The sequence below is a fragment of the Mesoplodon bidens genome (assembly GCF_964165515.1).
Source record: "Mesoplodon bidens genome assembly, chromosome: 3".
NCBI classification, from domain to species: Eukaryota; Metazoa; Chordata; class Mammalia; order Artiodactyla; family Ziphiidae; genus Mesoplodon; species Mesoplodon bidens.
Genome location: NC_138178.1, coordinates 32,172,309 through 32,189,686, shown reverse-complemented (window position 1 = coordinate 32,189,686; position 17,378 = coordinate 32,172,309). Strand labels below are relative to the sequence as shown.

General features: G+C 54.4%; 1 protein-coding gene across 2 annotated transcripts in view; it reads left to right on the top strand.

Moving 5' to 3' along the window:
• The first annotated feature begins 818 nt into the window (after nucleotides 1-818).
• The window catches only part of CTSH (cathepsin H), a 20,081-nt gene continuing 3,521 nt past the window's right edge, over nucleotides 819-17,378 (top strand). The window contains exons 1-10 of one of the 2 annotated variants that reach the window (XM_081227006.1): nucleotides 819-959; nucleotides 4,513-4,544; nucleotides 5,200-5,305; nucleotides 7,097-7,167; nucleotides 7,747-7,851; nucleotides 10,415-10,501; nucleotides 11,262-11,317; nucleotides 13,117-13,198; nucleotides 14,529-14,597; nucleotides 17,141-17,247. In XM_081227006.1, coding sequence (XP_081083132.1) covers nucleotides 869-959; nucleotides 4,513-4,544; nucleotides 5,200-5,305; nucleotides 7,097-7,167; nucleotides 7,747-7,851; nucleotides 10,415-10,501; nucleotides 11,262-11,317; nucleotides 13,117-13,198; nucleotides 14,529-14,597; nucleotides 17,141-17,247 — 806 coding nt within the window. In that variant the 5' untranslated portion in view covers nucleotides 819-868. Of the gene's footprint in view, nucleotides 997-4,512; nucleotides 4,545-5,199; nucleotides 5,306-7,096; nucleotides 7,168-7,746; nucleotides 7,852-10,414; nucleotides 10,502-11,261; nucleotides 11,318-13,116; nucleotides 13,199-14,528; nucleotides 14,598-17,140; nucleotides 17,248-17,378 lie in introns of both variants that reach the window. The other variant, XM_081227007.1, reaches the window with a different exon arrangement.

Here is a 17,378-nt window from a genome sequence, read left to right as displayed (position 1 = left end):
GGAACGTTACCATCAACTCTTGGAGCCTCAGTTTCCCCATTTGTAAAATGACAGGTCCACAACCTGCCACTTGGCAGGGTGACGACCTAAGTGAAGAACCTGGACCCACTGGGTGCTTGACAGGTTGCTGCAGGCAGGTCTGATCATCCTCTCCTCTCCCTTGAAGCAACCCCTGTGCATGTTTCCTTCATTGGAGATGTTCATTGCTTTATTTATCTCACACCCAGACTCATAAATCATATTCTTCCTTTTTTCAGATTTGCGAAAAAGAAAAAATGGCCCTACAGCTGCTAATAGGACTTTCTCAGCAGAGACTTTAGACTATCTGCGGGGGGGGGGGGGGGGCGGGGGTAGGGGTGGAACAAGCTCATAGAAACAGCTATCTACTTCCTCTAGTTTAAGTTCATTCCAAGGCTCAAGGGACAACCAGGGGAATGTGATTAATGAGGGTGGGAGATGGGGGCTCTGGGGTGGGGACAGGCACCACCCTCGCCCACAGTGCCTGCCAGTCCCGACAGACCGGCAGATCTAGGACCCAGCCGGACGGAGCGGTCCAACTCTCCTCTGCCCTTCCTTGCGGAGAAGGAGAAAGGGGAGTGATGTGGCCAGGACGGGAGGTCGAAGGCGCTCCACTCCCATGAGCCTGGCGCTCCGGGTAGTCCTGCAGGGTCCCGCCGCCTCCCGCCTCCCGCCCCCGCCTCCCGCCTCCTCCTGCCTCCTCCCCCTGCCTCCCGCCTCCTCCCCCCGCCCTCCCACCCCCGCCCGGCCCCGCCCCTCGCGCCCTCCCGCCCCCCGCGAGGCGGCTTTTGGCTGCCTGCCCCGCGGCCTTCGCAGCCAGTGCGCCGGCCGGGTCGCTGCCATTGCCACGATGTGGGCCGTCCTGCCGCTGCTCTGCGCCGGAGCCTGGCTCCTGGGCCCCACCGCCTGCGGCGCCGCCGACCTGGCAGTGAGCTCCCTAGGTACGGGGACGAGCGCCCCCCGAAAGGGGCCCGGCAGGTCGGAGACTCGGGGGACCTTGGGCGGGTGGGGACTCTGGGCTCGGGAGCAGCCGGGCAGCGCATTTCCCAGGCCCGAGGCTCAAGGGCTCTGCGGGTCGGGAACCGGGTTCCAGCCAGGGTGACCTGTGTGACGGGGAGGGGGCGGGAAGAGGGGGAGGTTTGGAGGGCGGGCGTCTCGCGTGAGCCGAGGAGCGGGTGGCTAGGTGCCCAGGGTCCCCCTTGCTCGGGGCGCTGCCGAGACTCGAACGCCACAGCAGTCCGCGGCCCCTTCTGCCCTCCACCCCGCACCTGGAGACTTAGAAGACGTTGATCTGCCCCTGCCGGAGGCAAGCAGGGACTTTCCAGCCTTTCCTCGTAGCTTCGAGGGACTTGGCACATAGGGGATCCCCAGAGGCGCCTTGAGAGTCTGTCTGTACAATGGGCTGGACGGGCTGTTTGGAGGAGTGACCTGCACTTAGACCAATAGCAGTTTTAGCCCCTGAAGACGGAGGGTGTTTGTTCCAAGGGCTCAGGGTGGTAAGGTCCAGCCCCAGGGCTCCCCTTTATGGCCAGGTGGGCTGTGAGTGGCCCAGCTTCATGCTGCTCTTACACCCCTTCTATTGCTGGGGGTCCAGCCACCTCCCCAGGCTGAAGACTCGCCCCTGCAGCCTCCCTCCTGCCCTGCCACTCCCCACCCTCAGCCTCTGCCCACTGCCCACAGGCTCTGACCTCAGCAGACCACCAGCCCCCTCACCCTGAGGACAAAGAATTGTAGCCAAAGAGCAGCCTGGGGATGGGACAAAGATCACTGGGGCTGAATCTCTTCGACCAGAATCTTGCCTTATTCCTCCCGACCCATTTGTCCAAGGAAGTCCCCCAGTCTTGCAGACCTGGGAGGATGCCCAGCTCCAGCTCAGTCCCAACCTAAGGAAAACCCAGCTGCCCCCAAGCCAGGGCTTTGCTTTACCCTGGCTGTGGCCTGCGTGGAGGAAGAGGGCTGGTGCTGGAAGCCGTCTTAACACCAAAGCAGGGCTTGGCAAACTTTTCCTTATGTAAGGGGCCAGATAGTAAATATTTCAGGCTTTGTGAACCACACAGGCTCTGTAGCAGCTACTTGTGTTGAAAGCAGCCATAGGCAGTGTGCAAATGAATGAGTGGGTTGTATTCCCGGAAACTTACTTATAGACACTGAAATTTGAATTCAAATGACTTTAAGGTGCTACAAAATGTCATTTTTTAAAAACCTTTTAAAAGTGTGAACACTTTTAGCTCGTGGGCCGTACAAAAACAGGCTAATGCCTGTTCTAGATACTCCCACGTGGTCCCCGAGACAGGGCGGTACATAAAGGATGTGTGCTTTCTTCCAAAAGTCACAATGGATTGAAATGGATCTATCTGAGATTGGGGTGAAGGGTCACCAGAGATCTTTCTCGCCCAAGATCATCTCTGGCTTTTTCTTCTGCTGACCTCCAGTGAATGAGAACTAATACTGGGTTTTCACACCTGCTTGTTGCTTTTGAAACCTCTGGAGGCAAGCACTGGTCAGTTGTCCTAAACTCCATCTGCCTTAAACCCTGGTCCTAAGTTGAGATCTGTCTTCCTCTGAAGCCATCAGCTGTAGCAGGGCCTTAACTAGGATTTGCAATCCTCTGAAACCCCACGCAGGGCATATATTGGGGAAATGTGCATTTCTTCTCCAAGGAAAATGGCTATCACTTGCTTTCTGGAACAGATCTGTGACCCACAAGGGGAGATCCTAAATTCCATACAACAGTGATCTTCAAACTGTGGGGTGTGGATCAGTGGGGAAACACAAAAAGCTCCAAGTGATACTGGCACAGACAGGGAATCTATTTCCAAACCCTTTACTTCCAAGAGAAGAGAGGACCTCACCGACGTATCAGCTGCCAGGGTCCTAGAAATAATGTTGCGTAATGGAGCACCATGTGATTTGGGGCGTAGGAAGGAGTGCAAGGAATTGAGCGACATTGCTCTAAAAATTGCCTTCTGTTCCCAGAAGCAATAAGCAATGAACAATCCTGTTTATTTGAGCAGAATTTCTCAGCCCTTTTAAAGGGCTGAGACAAAGACCAGAATTAATGCTAACCCATTCAAGAAAATAGGTAATATTCACCCATGAATATATAAATCCATGGGGAGGGGGGTTGTTAGTAAAGTTTAATTTACCTCATTAAGAGATGACTTTCCAATACAAGTTTACTTTTTATGTTTAACAAATACTTTTCATAAGGTATATTTGACATGTTTTAATCAGGGTTAATAATGATGGTGATGATGATGACTTAATCCAGAATAAATTTTTATAATAGAGGTATATGGGTCACAGGAAGTAAAAGTAATTTAAATGTATACTTTCTGTTCCTGTTGTTGCATAAAAGGATGCTAGAGCGACCAAGTATAAACAGATGCTCCCTTAGGGTAAAATTCTGTGAGATGTGGATAGAGATGGGAGTTCAAGGAGAAAAAGAAACTATCTAAAACATCCAGCTCTTATAGAAGGACTTGTTCATGTTATTGATGGTGGATATCAAATCATGATGGTATCATGGATCCTTCTGGCCAGCTTTAAAAGAATGATGTAACAGTCTTATTTTTATATGTCATTCTTTACAATAAGCTGGAATACATCCTTTGCAGCTATGAAAATTTGAAGTGCAGTTTTTAGATAACTTAAAAATGTACAAGGGTGGATATAGTAGGGGTGTACAAACGACTGGCCAGCCCGTTTTTTGTAAATAAAGTTTTATTGAAACAGTCACACCCCTTCGTTTTCACACACAAGGGCAGAGTTGAGTAGTTGTAACCGACTGTAGAGATAGCGAAGTCTGAGATATTTACCATCTGTCCCTTTAACAAAATTTTGCCCACACTTGGGATATATAGGTTTTTAAATTAACTTCTTCCTGCAGTATGGCACAGAAAAATGCACAAATCATTAACTATGCATTTTAATGAATTTTCATAATCTAAACATACTCGTGAAACCAGCACCCAGATGAAGACATACAACATCACCAGCACCCCAGAAGCCCCCTCTGTACCCCCACTAAGGATCACCACTATCCTGACTTTTAATAGCATAGGTTAGGGGCTTCCCTGGTGGGGCAGTGGTTGAGAGTCCGTCTGCCGATGCAGGGGACGCGGGTTCGTGCCCCAGTCCGGGAAGATCCCTCATGCCACGGAGCGGCTGGGCCCGTGAGCCATGGCCGCTGAGCCTGCGTGTCCAGAGCCTGTGCTCCACAACAGGAGAGGCCACGGCAGTGAGAAGCCCGCGTACCGAAAAAAGAAAAATACCATAGGTTAATGACATGTAGTTTTTCAAAATTAATTTGGAGTACAAAAGTGGTAAGAGTTTGAGTTCCTCTTCACGTTCAGCATTAGATAACACCATTTTTGATGTGTTAAATTTAGCCCAGTTCCCTAAAATGCAAATCAGTTCTGATGTGCCCTACTTGGCTATAGACGTTACTGCAAGACACCCAGGCCTAATTTTTTTTTTTTTTTCTTTTTGCAGAGAAGTTTCACTTTAAGTCATGGATGTTGCAGGTCAGTGTCCAACTTCTTTCTGAAGTTTTTCACTTCACTAAGTTTCCTGTTATCAAATGAAACTGTGCTGGATTTGAGATAACGAAGAGGAATTTTCCAACCCCATCTCCCTGGGTCTTTCCCAACTGGGAATCGGTCAAGCACTGGGCAAGATTCAGTTAAGTGAATTCCTTCCAGTGGTCCCCAGTGATGAAGTTGGCTAGGAGCCTTTTAAGCCTTGAGATTTGTTTCTGTATTTTGTATTCACGTCACATTGTGTGCTTGCTGCAAAATCAGTTGGAAAACACTAGTGTGCGTATTTTTGAAAAATGGTGATTTCTGCCATTAACTTGACCTAGTACCAGCTGTGGTGTCCAGAGGTGACCTGCACTTGGCAGGTCCTTCACCAGGGCCTCTTGGTCTCTTGGCTGACTCTCTGGCAGCTGCATGGGCTTCATTCTGGCCACAGGTCCCCAGAGGCAGCGGGGGGTTGCTTTGTAACTTCCCGACTTTCACCACAGAGACCCAGGGCGGTGTCCTGCCTGTGATACAGATTCGGCCTGAGAATCATGGCAGAAAGAAAACCTCCAATCTTCCTCTTAGAAAACAAAACTGTCTCCCTCTGGGTGAGCTGCATCCTGTTTCTGTGACTTATTGCTGATGTGTTTTGTTTCAGCACCAAAAGAAATACAGCTTGGAGGAGTACCACCACAGGCTGCAGGCGTTTGTCAGCAACTGGAGGAAGATCAATGCCCACAACGCCGGGAACCACACATTCAAAAGTACCGTGGGGGCCTCCCTGGTGGCGCAGTGGTTGAGAGTCCGCCTGCCGATGCAGGGGATACGGGTTCGTGCCCCGGTCTGGGAGGATCCCATATGCCGCGGAGCGGCTGGGCCCGTGAGCCATGGCCGCTGGGCCTGCGCATCCGGAGCCTGTGCTCCGCAACGGGAGAGGCCACAACAGTGAGAGGCCCGCATACCGCAAAAAGAAAAAAAAAAAAAAAAAAAAAAAAAAGTACCGTGGGGACACCTTTCCTCCGGGCTTCTCGCCCATGGCAGGAGGGAGCATCTCAGATCTGGAAGGAAATCAATGAGTGGTGCCACTGATTAAAGGGCCCACTAGGGGCTTGGGGTGGACGGAGCAGCAAACCAGGCTCTGAAGCTGGGCTTGGCTGACCTCAGATTCTGGCTCCACCATTATTCTCTGAGATTCAAGGGGTTGTAGCTTTAGGACGATGCTGGTACCCCTGGATGGTTGTGAAGTTTACGGGAGGTGTACAGAAGCCCTGCCCTGTTCCTGCCATCTGTGGGTCCAGCCCAGATGCTAAGCCCCTGGATTGCTGTCAGGGCAGCCTCTTGAGAGACATGCCCTGGACTCATGAGCAGCCTCTTAGGACATCTGCCTTCCCTCCGGGTTAGTTTCACTAGAAACACACACAGAGTGCGTGTATACCGAGGGCTCAGAAATGACGGCAGTGTCAGCTAAGTTGGTATTGTGGGCAAAAGCGTGAGGTGGAAGGAAACCTGAGCTTGAATCTCACTTCTGCCCAGTATTGACTGTGTGACCCCGCTCTGAAGTTTTACTTGACTGTAAAGTAAAGAGGATAACGCTCCCCTCGCGGGTTAGGAAGACTGAAGGAGGTGGCAGGTGGGCAGGCACTTGGCGCAGGTGTGCTGGTTCTGTACCCTGCTGTTCACCAGACTCACTGATGGGGTATCTAAAAATATGGGTGCCCAGGCCCCACCCCAGACCCATTACGTCTGCATCTCCAGGGTGCAGCCCAGACATTTGTACTGTTGAAAAGCTCCCCCACGGGACTTCCCTGGTGGCCCAGTGGGTAAGACTCTGCGCTCCCAGTGCAGGGGACCCGGGTTCAATCCCTAGTCAGGGAACTAGATCCCGCATGCATGCCACAACTAAGAGTCCTCATGCTGCAACTAAAAGATCTCACATGCCGCAGCAAAGATCCCGTGGGCCACAGCTAAGACGTGGCACAGACAAAATAGATAAATAAATATTACAAAAAGAAAGAAAAAGAAAGAGAAGGCAAGCTCCCCAGGGAATTCTGAAGCAAAGTGAGTTTGACCTTAGTATATTGAATTACAGTTGACCCTTGAACAATGCGGGGTTAGAGGCACCGACCCTCTGCACAGCTGAGAATCTGAGTATAATTTATAGTCTGCCCTCCACATACACGGTTTCTCTGTACACCCAGTTCCTCTGTCTCCACAGTTCTGCATCCAAGGATCCAACCAACCTGGGATCATGTTGCACTGCAGTATTTACTATTGAAAAAAGTCTGTGTGTAAGTGGATCTGCCCAGTTCAAACCATGCGGTTCAAGGGTCAACTGTAAAATCAACTATACTTCAATAAAAAATAAATTAAAAAAAAAAATTTTGAAAGGGTCAACTGTACATGACATTTAAAAATTTAAAGGAGCCAAGTTGCAGGGGGCTGTAAATTGGACACATGAACGTGGGGTTTCATTATTTTTTCTCTTTATTAGTGACTTACTGAGCTCCTCTTTTTTGTTGTGTTTTTTGTTTATGGTTTTTCCTTCTCTTTTTCAGTGGGACTGAACCTGTTTTCAGACATGAGCTTTGCTGAATTAAAACACAAGTATCTTTGGTCAGAGCCTCAGGTGGGTGTTACTCATTGTGACCAAATCTGAGTCTTTTCGCTCAAACCTTTGGAATCAGCTCATAGCCTGCTCTGCTTCCAGAGCGGTTCGGCCCCTCCCCAGCTGCAGCTGGGGGGCCCCCAGCTTCTTGGGGGATCCAGACATGTCAGCTCTCAGCAGTTCGTCAGTCCATGCTCATGGCCTCATGCAGACCCCAAACTTAGAGTTGCTGGAGAAAATACAGTTGCCCCTTAAAACTGAAGTTCGGATAAGCAACAAATAATATTTTAGTGTAGGTATATCCTAAATATTGCACAGGACAGACGCTACAGACTTATTCATCATTTATCTGAAATTCAAATTTAACTGGGTGAACTGTATTTTTATTTGCTAAATCCGCCTACCCTGTCCTAACTACCCCCAATCTGGGCTCCCAGAAGGACCTGTCATTTAGCATTTGGAACCCATGGGTGGAGGTGGGATGGTCTGACAGCTACAGTCTTTCTTATTCTCTCTTGGTGATTCCACTTTAATTACATACTTTTCCATCATAACGGTTTCTCTTCTTCCCCCTGAAAAAAATGTAATTCGTTGTTTCAGAATTGCTCAGCCACCAAAGGTAACTACCTTCGGGGTACTGGTCCCTACCCACCCTCCATGGACTGGCGGAAGAAAGGAAATTTTGTCTCACCAGTGAAAAATCAGGTATGCCTGACAATCCCCACCTTTCCCCCGCCCCACACCAAATAGCCACATTTTCAGGCAGTATGCCAGGAAGAAAAACTCAAAAGAATCCCCAAACACAGAGAGTATATCCCCAACTCTATTTTTTTTCTCATCATCACTCATCATGCCTTCCTCTGAAAGGCTGGGAGGTCATTGTTTTTATGGATGGCTCTGGGGGTTGAAAGCCTATTTCTTCACTGGGCTGAAGTTTACCCATCCCCCGTGTTCCACCCCACTGTCTAAAGTTCCCCATTGGCCCTAGGTCTCTTCTACAGTCACCCAAAACATCACGTTCTGTGTGCCCTTCAGTAACTGCACACCGGGACCCCGTTCCTACTGCCCACACATCTTTTCTTCCCTGTCCTCCATACGCTGCACAAGGCACCAGGGCCCAGCCCCTCCCTGGCTGGCTGCTTTCCCATAAGGGAGCTGCAGGAGGTTAGTGAACAGAATGGAACCCAGCATTTCAGACGTGCTCTCAGGAGCACCCCCTGCAGGGCACAGCATGTCTGGCAAGGGGAGTAGTGGCGTCTTCCCTGCACTCACAGAGGTGAGGACCGGGCCGCTGGCTGGAGGGTCCCAGCACATTGCTCAGTCCTGGAGAGTCTGGACCCACCCCCTGCTGTCCCCTGGAAGTGACAGTGCAGTGGCCTTCTTCAGGAAGATGCCGACCTCTCGAGCCCAGGAAATAATAGATGAAGGTTTCCCTCCTGGAAGCACTTTACTTTCCACTGAAACTCTTCATGAGAAACATTTTCTCCCTTTCCTTAAAGCCACATGGCACAGCTCCAAATCCTCCCAGGCTCACTGGGTTCCCAGAACCTGCCTAGTGATCTAGACGTTTAAACCAGCACCCAGAAGCCAAAACAAGTCTCCCCTCCCAGCAGTCGGAGGGGTAGAATGAAGTCGGCCCTCTGCCCCAAGCCCCAAAGGCAGCTTTTAGACCATCTGAGAATTCCATGACCGTTCAAAGCAACAAGCGTTAAATGTGGAAGCCCGAAACCTGCTCACCCTTTGGGCAGGTGAGAAGCGGAAGTCTGCCAAGAACGTTCTGGGTCCTTGTGTTAACTGACCCTCGGGCAGGACGGAGCCCCGGGGCGGAGGGGCCAGAACAAGGCGATTACCCTCATGGGTGTGTGTGGTCTCTCACTGTAGACACCACGCGGTTACAGATACGGTGACCGGATCTGACATTAGCTCAGCAGCCTTGAGGGTTTCTCACTTTACAGAGGAGGAAGCGCTGAAGGTACAAGGCAAGCAGACGACAGAGGGCCCTTCCATCCAGGTCTCTGCTCAAGGCCAGTGCTGGCCACTCGGCCCTGCCCTGCCTCCTGCAGTGGTGGCCAAGCCCAGCCTCTGACCAGCCAGAGACGCTCTGACCAGGCCCTCCCTCCCTGCCGAGGGAAGGCTTTGAGAGGAAGAACTGGGGCCCGGGGTAGGGTGAAGGCTCTTTCCAGGGAGACAAGCAGTGAGGACTCAACAAGGACAGTGAGGAAGGGAATCTTAGGAGACGTTTCAGAAGGAAAATACGGAAGACTGAACCAGCAAGGGGCAGAAAAGAGACCAAGCTGCGGCTGAGAGAAAAACACAAACAGCAGCTGATATTACGGAGCCGGTGGGGTAACTGCACGACCGGCAGGATCTCATCTGCCCCTCTGACAAACAGCCCTGTGAGGCAAGCACGGCTGTTCCCATGTTACAACTGATGAGACCGAGGGTCAGAGCGGGCAGCAGCTCGCCCAGGCCGGACGGTGGGTGTGGGGCAGAGCTATGATTTGAACCAGGCTGGCAGGCTCCAGACCCGACGCTGAGCCCTCGGGAGGCGCCGGGAGGAAGGTGGCCGGGCAGCGGCAGTGACCGTGGCAGAGGACGGGGAGATGGACGGATGGGGCAGGACACGCAGAGTCTGAGGGGTTTGGGGCGTATACGGGTGGGATCATCTGGGAGACAGGGTGTCTGGGCCTGGCTGGGGGTCAGGGCTGAGCGTTTGGGGAGTTGTCAGTTTAACACTTGGGACTGTGGGTGAGATTGGAGGTGGAAAGGTGAGAGAGAAGGTTCTAGAAGCAGGACTCTGGCGAGCCCTTCTGTTGGAAGACAGTGGGAAGAAGAGGAGCCCGCATAAGATTCAGAAGTAGAGGGACCTCCCTGGCGGTCGAGTGGTTGAGACTCTGCGCTTCCACTGCCGGAGCACGGGTTCCATCCCTGGTCGGGGAGCTAAGATCCCGCATGCCAAAAAAAGATGCCTAAGAACAGAAGAGCACAGAATGGGGTCGGGAGGGAGGGCTCTGGTCAGGTAGGCCGGTGGGGACTGGTAGCGAGGGGCCAGGGTTGGGAGTGCACGGGCGCTCGTCAGCGGTGGCTGCTGCTGCTTCCCCTGTGCGAGCCTCGGCCTCCTCATCTGCAACACAGGGAGAAGGATGCCGGCCTCGCGGGCCTCGTAAGGGTCAGAGTGGACAGTGTGGGCCAGGGCTTTGTCAGCTGAAGTCACGGGAGCCCAAGGGGTCCTGGTCCCTGACCTCCCTCCCCTCCCCTTGGCCTCTAGGGCAGCTGCGGCAGTTGCTGGACCTTCTCCACCACTGGGGCCCTGGAGTCTGCTGTCGCCATAGCAACTGGGAGGCTGCCCTCTTTGGTGAGCGGATCAGCCACGGTGCTGGGGGAGGGATGCGGGAGAGGGGTTACAGCTTCGCTCCAAGGCCTGTTTTGGAGGGCCAGGCCTGGGCCGTCAGGCTTCTTTGTGGCTTTAGCTGACAGTGCCATTTCAGTTGGACTTCAGGTGTCCCAGCCTCACGGACGTGCAGCGTGCAGACCTCAGCTGACACTTCAGAAGGAATGAGGCTTGTTGAGAAGATGGCCCAAGGGCTCATCCCTGGGTGGGTCGGGGTGTTCCTCGGTGTGGCCACCTGAGGCCTTCCGAGAGCAGAGGCTGCCTGGGAGGCAGCCCTGTAGGAGCTGTGCCCCCTCTCCAGCTGGTCACCTTCAGGCAGGGAAGAGTGAGCGGGGACCCCTGAGCCCCTGGAGCGAGGGGTGACTGCCCAGCCGCTGCCTCCTGTGTGGGGAAGAGGGGCCCGCAAGGCTGGTGAGGGCCACCAGGAACCGGCTTGAGGGAAGGCCTGTCCCCTCCCCTTCCCATCTGCCACCACGGGACCCCAGGAGCCGCACGTACGTGCACACGTCCAGGGCCCCCCGCGCCCTCTCACCTGCCTGCTTGGCTGCCAGGCCGTTGCTGAGCTTCTCCCCAACAGGGAACGGCTTCTGGGGAGACAGCCCTTGCCCTCCGGAAGCTTACCATCTGGTGCCCTTGGGCCCGGGCGGGCAGGGCCGCAGGCATGGGCTCGGGAGGCCCCGCGCTGGAGGCGCTCAGCTCACAGGGCGTGCGTTCCTCTCTCCAGGCCGAGCAGCAGCTGGTGGACTGCGCCCAGAACTTCAACAATCACGGCTGCCAAGGGTATGGCCCTGACCGGGGGAGGGGGGCCCAAAGCCCCTGCTCATTTCCCGGGGTCACTTCTGTCGGGCCTCGTACGGGCCGGGCACTGCCACAGCCTCTGCCCTCGGTGGGAGCAAAATCGGCCCCGCTTGTGGAGGGGGAAGGTCACCTCACACGCCCAAGGTCCCTCAGCTGGAACGGCCAGAGCTGTAATGCAAGCCCAGGCCTGGCTGGTTCCAAGATCCGTCCTCGTTCCCTGGTGTCACCCGGATTTCACCCCACAGCATGTTTGGCCTCACCGGCCACCAAGGCCTCTGGGCGAGTGGCCGAAAGAATTAATAGAATGAGAAGCACATCATCCTCCAAAACCAAGATCCACACACAGGTGTCTGGTTGGCCTTTCCACAAGTTCTCTAAAGCTCTAGCCACCCCAGCTCGGCAGGCCGCGTGGAGGAGCTTTCCTGTAGATGTGGTGCAGGGTTCAGGCATAAAGGCAGCGTCTCTGCTGGGCCTGCTTTCCTGGCTCTTTTTTTTTTTTTTTTTTGATTTATTCTTTTGGCCATACCACGTGGCCTGCGGGATCTTAGTGCCCCGACCAGGGATCAAACCCGAGTCCACAGCAGTGAAAGCACCGAGTCTTAACCACTGGACTGCCAGGGAATTCCTCTGGCCCACAGGTTCTTAGGGATTTACCCACGTTTCTCCGTGTCTCCAGCCCTCGTCTCCTCCTCACGTGCTCTGAGACCTTTCCTTGGGATGAGTGGCTTTCCCAGAACATACGTGTGTAAAGCCAGGCCCTCGTGGTCCCCTAGGGCACGCTGCCAGCCTCGCCTACCTGCGGCCCATCCCTCTCCCGGGCGAGTCCTGGGAAGGCCTGGTGCTCCACCTGCTCTGACAGAGCCAACACGAGGGCCTCCACGCTCGGGCTGCGTCTGGGAGTCAGGGGTGAAGCCACGGCCTAGTTGCTGATCCACCATCATATCATGGTTAGCTTCATGGCTTTTTGGTCTCTTTCCTCTTTGCAACTTACAAACACCACCCATCACAAGTCTGAAAGGGCATCCTGGGGCCCCACCATTTTTCCGAGGGATCTGTTTGCTTTGGTTTACTTCATTTTTTCGTTCATTCAGCAAGTACGACAGCACCTGCCCTGTATGTAGGCACGAGGGATACAGCAGCTGATGTTGTAGCTGTGCCGCAGGTGGGGTGGTGACAGATGCTCTGGACAAAAACCAGAAGGGACAGGAGGTTGATGGGGAGCTGTGGCTGGATAGCTGTTGAGTCTTCTTTACTCCAGGAGGCAACACGAGGTAGAAGAAGATCCACCTTTGGAATCAGATCCTGGCTGTAGCTTTGGGGCCCTGGGCAAGTTGTTCAGCCTTTCTGAGCTTCAAGAAATAACAGCAGCTACCTCCCAGGGTTCTGAGGGGTTGGAGGGTCATGTTTGCAGAGCGCCTGCCCAGGCGGGGCCCAGTGGGCACGGTGGTGGCAATGACAGTCAGCTGGGAAGATCCTGTCGGGTCCTGTTCCTGACCGAGCGAGGGGCCTGGCTTCCAGAGGTCTCTGTTCCACGGAAGCACGTGTGGCTGGACCTTGGACCCTCCTTGATGGCCTCTTCTGAGTCTTTTGAGCTGTATCCTGAGGCCGGGCAAACAGGGTGGTATTGCTAGCCCCTCGGAGACTTCTCTGCCCCTGGGACATGCCCCAACCACGGCCTCCCAGCCCTGCCAGGGCAAACGTCTGGCAAGCTCCAGCCCCTGCAGGCCCCACCTCCATCGGGGCCAGTCTCCGGTGGGCACAGCTGTGTATGCTTCTTGCAGGGGTCTCCCCAGCCAGGCCTTCGAGTACATCCGGTACAACAAGGGCATCATGGGTGAAGACACCTACCCCTACAAGGGCCAGGTAACTCTGGGCAGCCTGGGCTCCGTCTTCTCGATCTGCAGTGCTCCCCATCTCCGTTCTTGTCCCAGCCTCGGAACACATCTCTTCCCCCGCACCCCCCTGGAGGACTCCCCACTTCCACCTGGATTCTCAGAATTGTCTCTTGCAGCTCACTTTCTCCCCTCCTCTGCTTGCCCAAGCCCCAGCTGTCAGCCAGCCGGGGGCCTCTTACCGCCCTGTGTGTGGCAGCACTGTCAGGCTGCCCCGCCCTGCCGTGAGTGCACCGGACGCCATCTGTTGGCTTCTTCCCTCCCCGTTCGTGCGGACAGCACTCCTGGGCCCACACCCACTTTGTCCAGGGCCTCCCCTGCCATCACCTCAACCCCGCCTGTGCACGGCTGGGCACCTCGACTGTCCCACAAACCCGGGATTCCTCCTGTATCTCCCCTCTCAGCGACGGGAGGACCACCCTTCCCTAAAATGTCTTGGCGGCCAGTGGTCCGTTCTGGGGGCGGCCCCCTGACCCAGACCTCAGTCGGCCTTCTGACCATCCTAGACCTTCTCGCAGCTGCCCCTTTGGTCCGTCCTATGTCCCTGCCTGCGCTCGGACCTCAGCTTCCCTTCACCCTAGATCTCTGTGGGTGCCCTCTCCTTGGGCCCCCCCACCCAGGGGCCGCCAGAGTGGCCTCTGAGACTCAGCTCTGACCACACCCTGCCTTGTTCAGAACTCTTCAAAGGCTCCTCAGGGCCTGCAAGAGAAACTCGACTCTTCCGCCTGCCTTTCGAGTCCTGCCCTCCCCCACCTCACGCAGATCTGTCTTCCCAGTCTTGGCTTTTACCTCACTCTCCCCTTCATAAGCCTTCTGCTCCCACCCACCCACTTGCTGGTTCCTAAACGTCAGGTCCTGCCTTCTTGTCATCCTGACCGTCTCTCCCGCCTCAGAAGGGCTTGATCTTCCCTCCGTGTGTCCTGTGCACCTGCCTCTTGTAGGTGAAGTTCCTTGGGCTGAGACTGGCCCGCCCTTCCCCTGCTGTGCAGGCTCTTACTTGGCTCCATTTCTCGGCAAGCTTCCTTGGACTGGGCCAGGCCCCTTCCTGGTGCTCCCAGCAGGTGCCATGCGAGCCCACCTCTGCCAAAGCCAGCACAGGACCATTCCCTCCCACTAGACTGTGAGGTCCTTGAGGGCAAGGAGGCCTCTAATTCTCTCATAAGTGACCTCATCACCCAGGCCCTGGGACCTGTAGCTTTTGCTTTATAAATGTTATCAAATTGCATAGAGGAGGCCTGAAGTCTCAGCCCGGGGCCGAGCATCCCTAACCTGTACTCCATGACCTTTGCCACCCTGAACAGGATGGGGACTGCAAGTTCCAGCCCAGTAAGGCCATTGCTTTTGTCAAGGATGTAGCCAACATCACAATGGTGAGTACCGATCCTTCTCTAGGAGAGGGAATGTGTTCTGATCTGGAGGCCAGTCTCCACTGCCGTCAGATGGCCAATGGGCACTGCAGGGCAGCCTTTCCGAGCAGCACATCACTTTGATTCAAAAGTTTTGATTATCCTTGAATCTCAAGCACCATGACGGGGGCAGGGTGGAAGACAGAAGGGAAAGAGCAAGAGACTGGCGGTCGGGTGCTCTGGTTCTGACCTGGGTCTGTACAACTCTTCCGTCTTGTGTTTCAGTTTTCTTGTCTGTAAAATGCAAGCAGTAATCCCCATCCTACCAAAGAGGATGTGAGGATGTGTGTGATATCAGGTATGTGTGTGCGAGACTGAAGGTGAACGCACAGAGTATGAATGTGCGTCAGTCAGGATAAACCAGGTTATGCTGCAGGAACAGCTCCAAAATCTGGATGGCTTAAAACAATCAGATTTTATGTCTCATTCATGTGACATGTCTCTTGGTTTAAGCAGGGCTGTTCTCTGTGTCATTGGCTTCACTCCAGGACCCAGGTGGAAGGAAAGAGAGTGGTAAATTATGCACTGGCTCTTAAAGCCAAAACAAGTTACACAGCCACACCTAACCTCAAGTGGATGGGGAAGTCCATACTTCAGTACAGTACAAACCATACTCTGTTTGTCCGAGAGGGAGCCGGAATAAGTGTGAACAGCCCTCGTGACTCCACTGTTTGTATGTTTGCAAGCATGGGCGAACATGCATAAAGAGTGAAAGAATATTTCCACGGGTGTTTGTAGGTGTGACGTGTGCTGATGAGAGCAGGAGGCTGAGGGTGTGTGCCCACAAATGTGTGCGTAAGTCACAAACGTGATGTCTGTGTAATGACAGTAGCTACCATTTAATTAAAGCATGTGCCATGCAGTCAGCAACAGTAATGAAATTTATGGAGTGCTGACAGGAGCTATACCAACCACTTAACATGTATTATCAAGACAACCCTAGGAGATAAATGTCATTAACACCTTCATTTTATAGGTGAAGAAAGGTTCAGAGTGGTTAAGTAACATGCCCAAGGCCACAAAGCTAGAAGTGGAAGCTGGATTTGAACGGAGACCATGTCATTCCAAAATCTACACCCTGTATTTGGGATGTTTCTGACTATGGTAGATTTATCTTCAAACAAGAGCCAGTTTCTCTTAGATACACTCACCAAGGGCTGACCCACTCTGGCCCATTCGTATCCCATTAGGCAGTGAACCGAGACCTCAAAGGTATCCCTTTTGCCTGGTGCCCATGGCACCTGCAGGGCCCTAAGAGCAGGCCAGCACTGGCGTCCGGCCCTCCTTGGCAGGGCCGAGGCATGGCCACAGGAACAGCTGGCCCCACGACATGCTCCCCCTCTTGGTGAGCAGGCCTCCGTGCCTTCGTGGTCTCATCTGCCCTGACCTGTCTGCGCTCACAAGGCCTTTTCTGAGCACAGGGAAGGAAGCGGCTTGCTTACCAGGCAGCCATTTTGCTCTTTGCAGCTGGGTCACTGCCTGCCCCTCCAGGGAGCTAGGACGGAGGAAGGGCTGGTGCCCCAGCCCCTCCAGCCTGACCCTCCCTCAGCAGAGCCCTGGCCTCAGCTCACCCTCATTTCAACTCCCTAAGTCTCCAGCCAGGGGAATGGCCTCCTTAGCTCACGCTAACCCAGTAGGTCCCAGCAGGGATGCTTTAAGAAATCCTGCTGCATGGGCCCCACCCTGGAGATGCTGATGTAATCGTCTGGGGCGCAGCCTGGGCACTGAGATTTTTGTAAAGCTCCCCCGGTGATTGCAACTGCTGCTCTCGCCCAGTCTCCGCAGCTCTGTTCCAAAGCCACAGCCTCCAGGAAGCCTCTGACTTCCTCACGCCACCTTCCCCATTGGACGGGGATGCATCCTCCTCGGGCACGCACACACATTCCTACCACCGTCTGGGCCTTATCTGCTCATCGACTTCTAACCCCCGAGTTCTACCAAAAAAAGCTCCTTAGACTGGCGTTGTGGGTGCAGGGAGTCCTGCGGGTGGGAGTGGGGGAGTCACACCCATCTCTGGAGCCCCTGGAGCCCCTGGTCCATGGGAGGGCCTTGGCATGTGGCTGTGAGTGAGTGAGCGAATGAGTCCACGCTGCACCCTGGGCCTGACCCGGAAGGGTGCAGGATTCCCTCAGAGCAGAGCAGGGAGGGGGAGAGAGATGAGCGCACGGTCCAGCCCAGCAAAGCCAAGGGAGGTCACAGGGGAGCCAGGGTTTGGGAGGAGGGGCCCACAAGCCAAATAAAAAACCGCAAGGATCCCGGCCATTCAGGCGCAAGAGGGCAAGGGCCCCCACACCAGCCCCCAGTACCCAGGGCTTGGCTCTGCTGTAAGGAGGAGCGGCTCCCCCTTGGCGGCAGCTTTTTGGTCTAAACAGACTTCTCTTCCCTCCTCAGAACCATCGCTTTGAGCCTCTGTCCCCTACTTCGGGGCAAAGGGCCGTATCTTCACAAGTGGGGTGGGGAGGTGGGAGAGGCCATGTGTGTCCACCTGTCGGCCCCTCTGTCCACAGAACGACGAGGAGGCGATGGTGGAGGCGGTGGCCCTGTACAACCCTGTGAGCTTTGCCTTCGAGGTGACTGATGACTTTCTCATGTACAAAAAGGGTGTCTACTCCAGGTGAGCCGGGGAGGGGCTGGGTGGGCGTTTCGCACCTTCCGCCAGTGCATCAGCCTGCAGCCCTGAGGGTCAGGATCCACGGTCCCCAAGTGGGAGGAGGAGAGGCAGTCACATGGCTGGTCAGGGCTGGG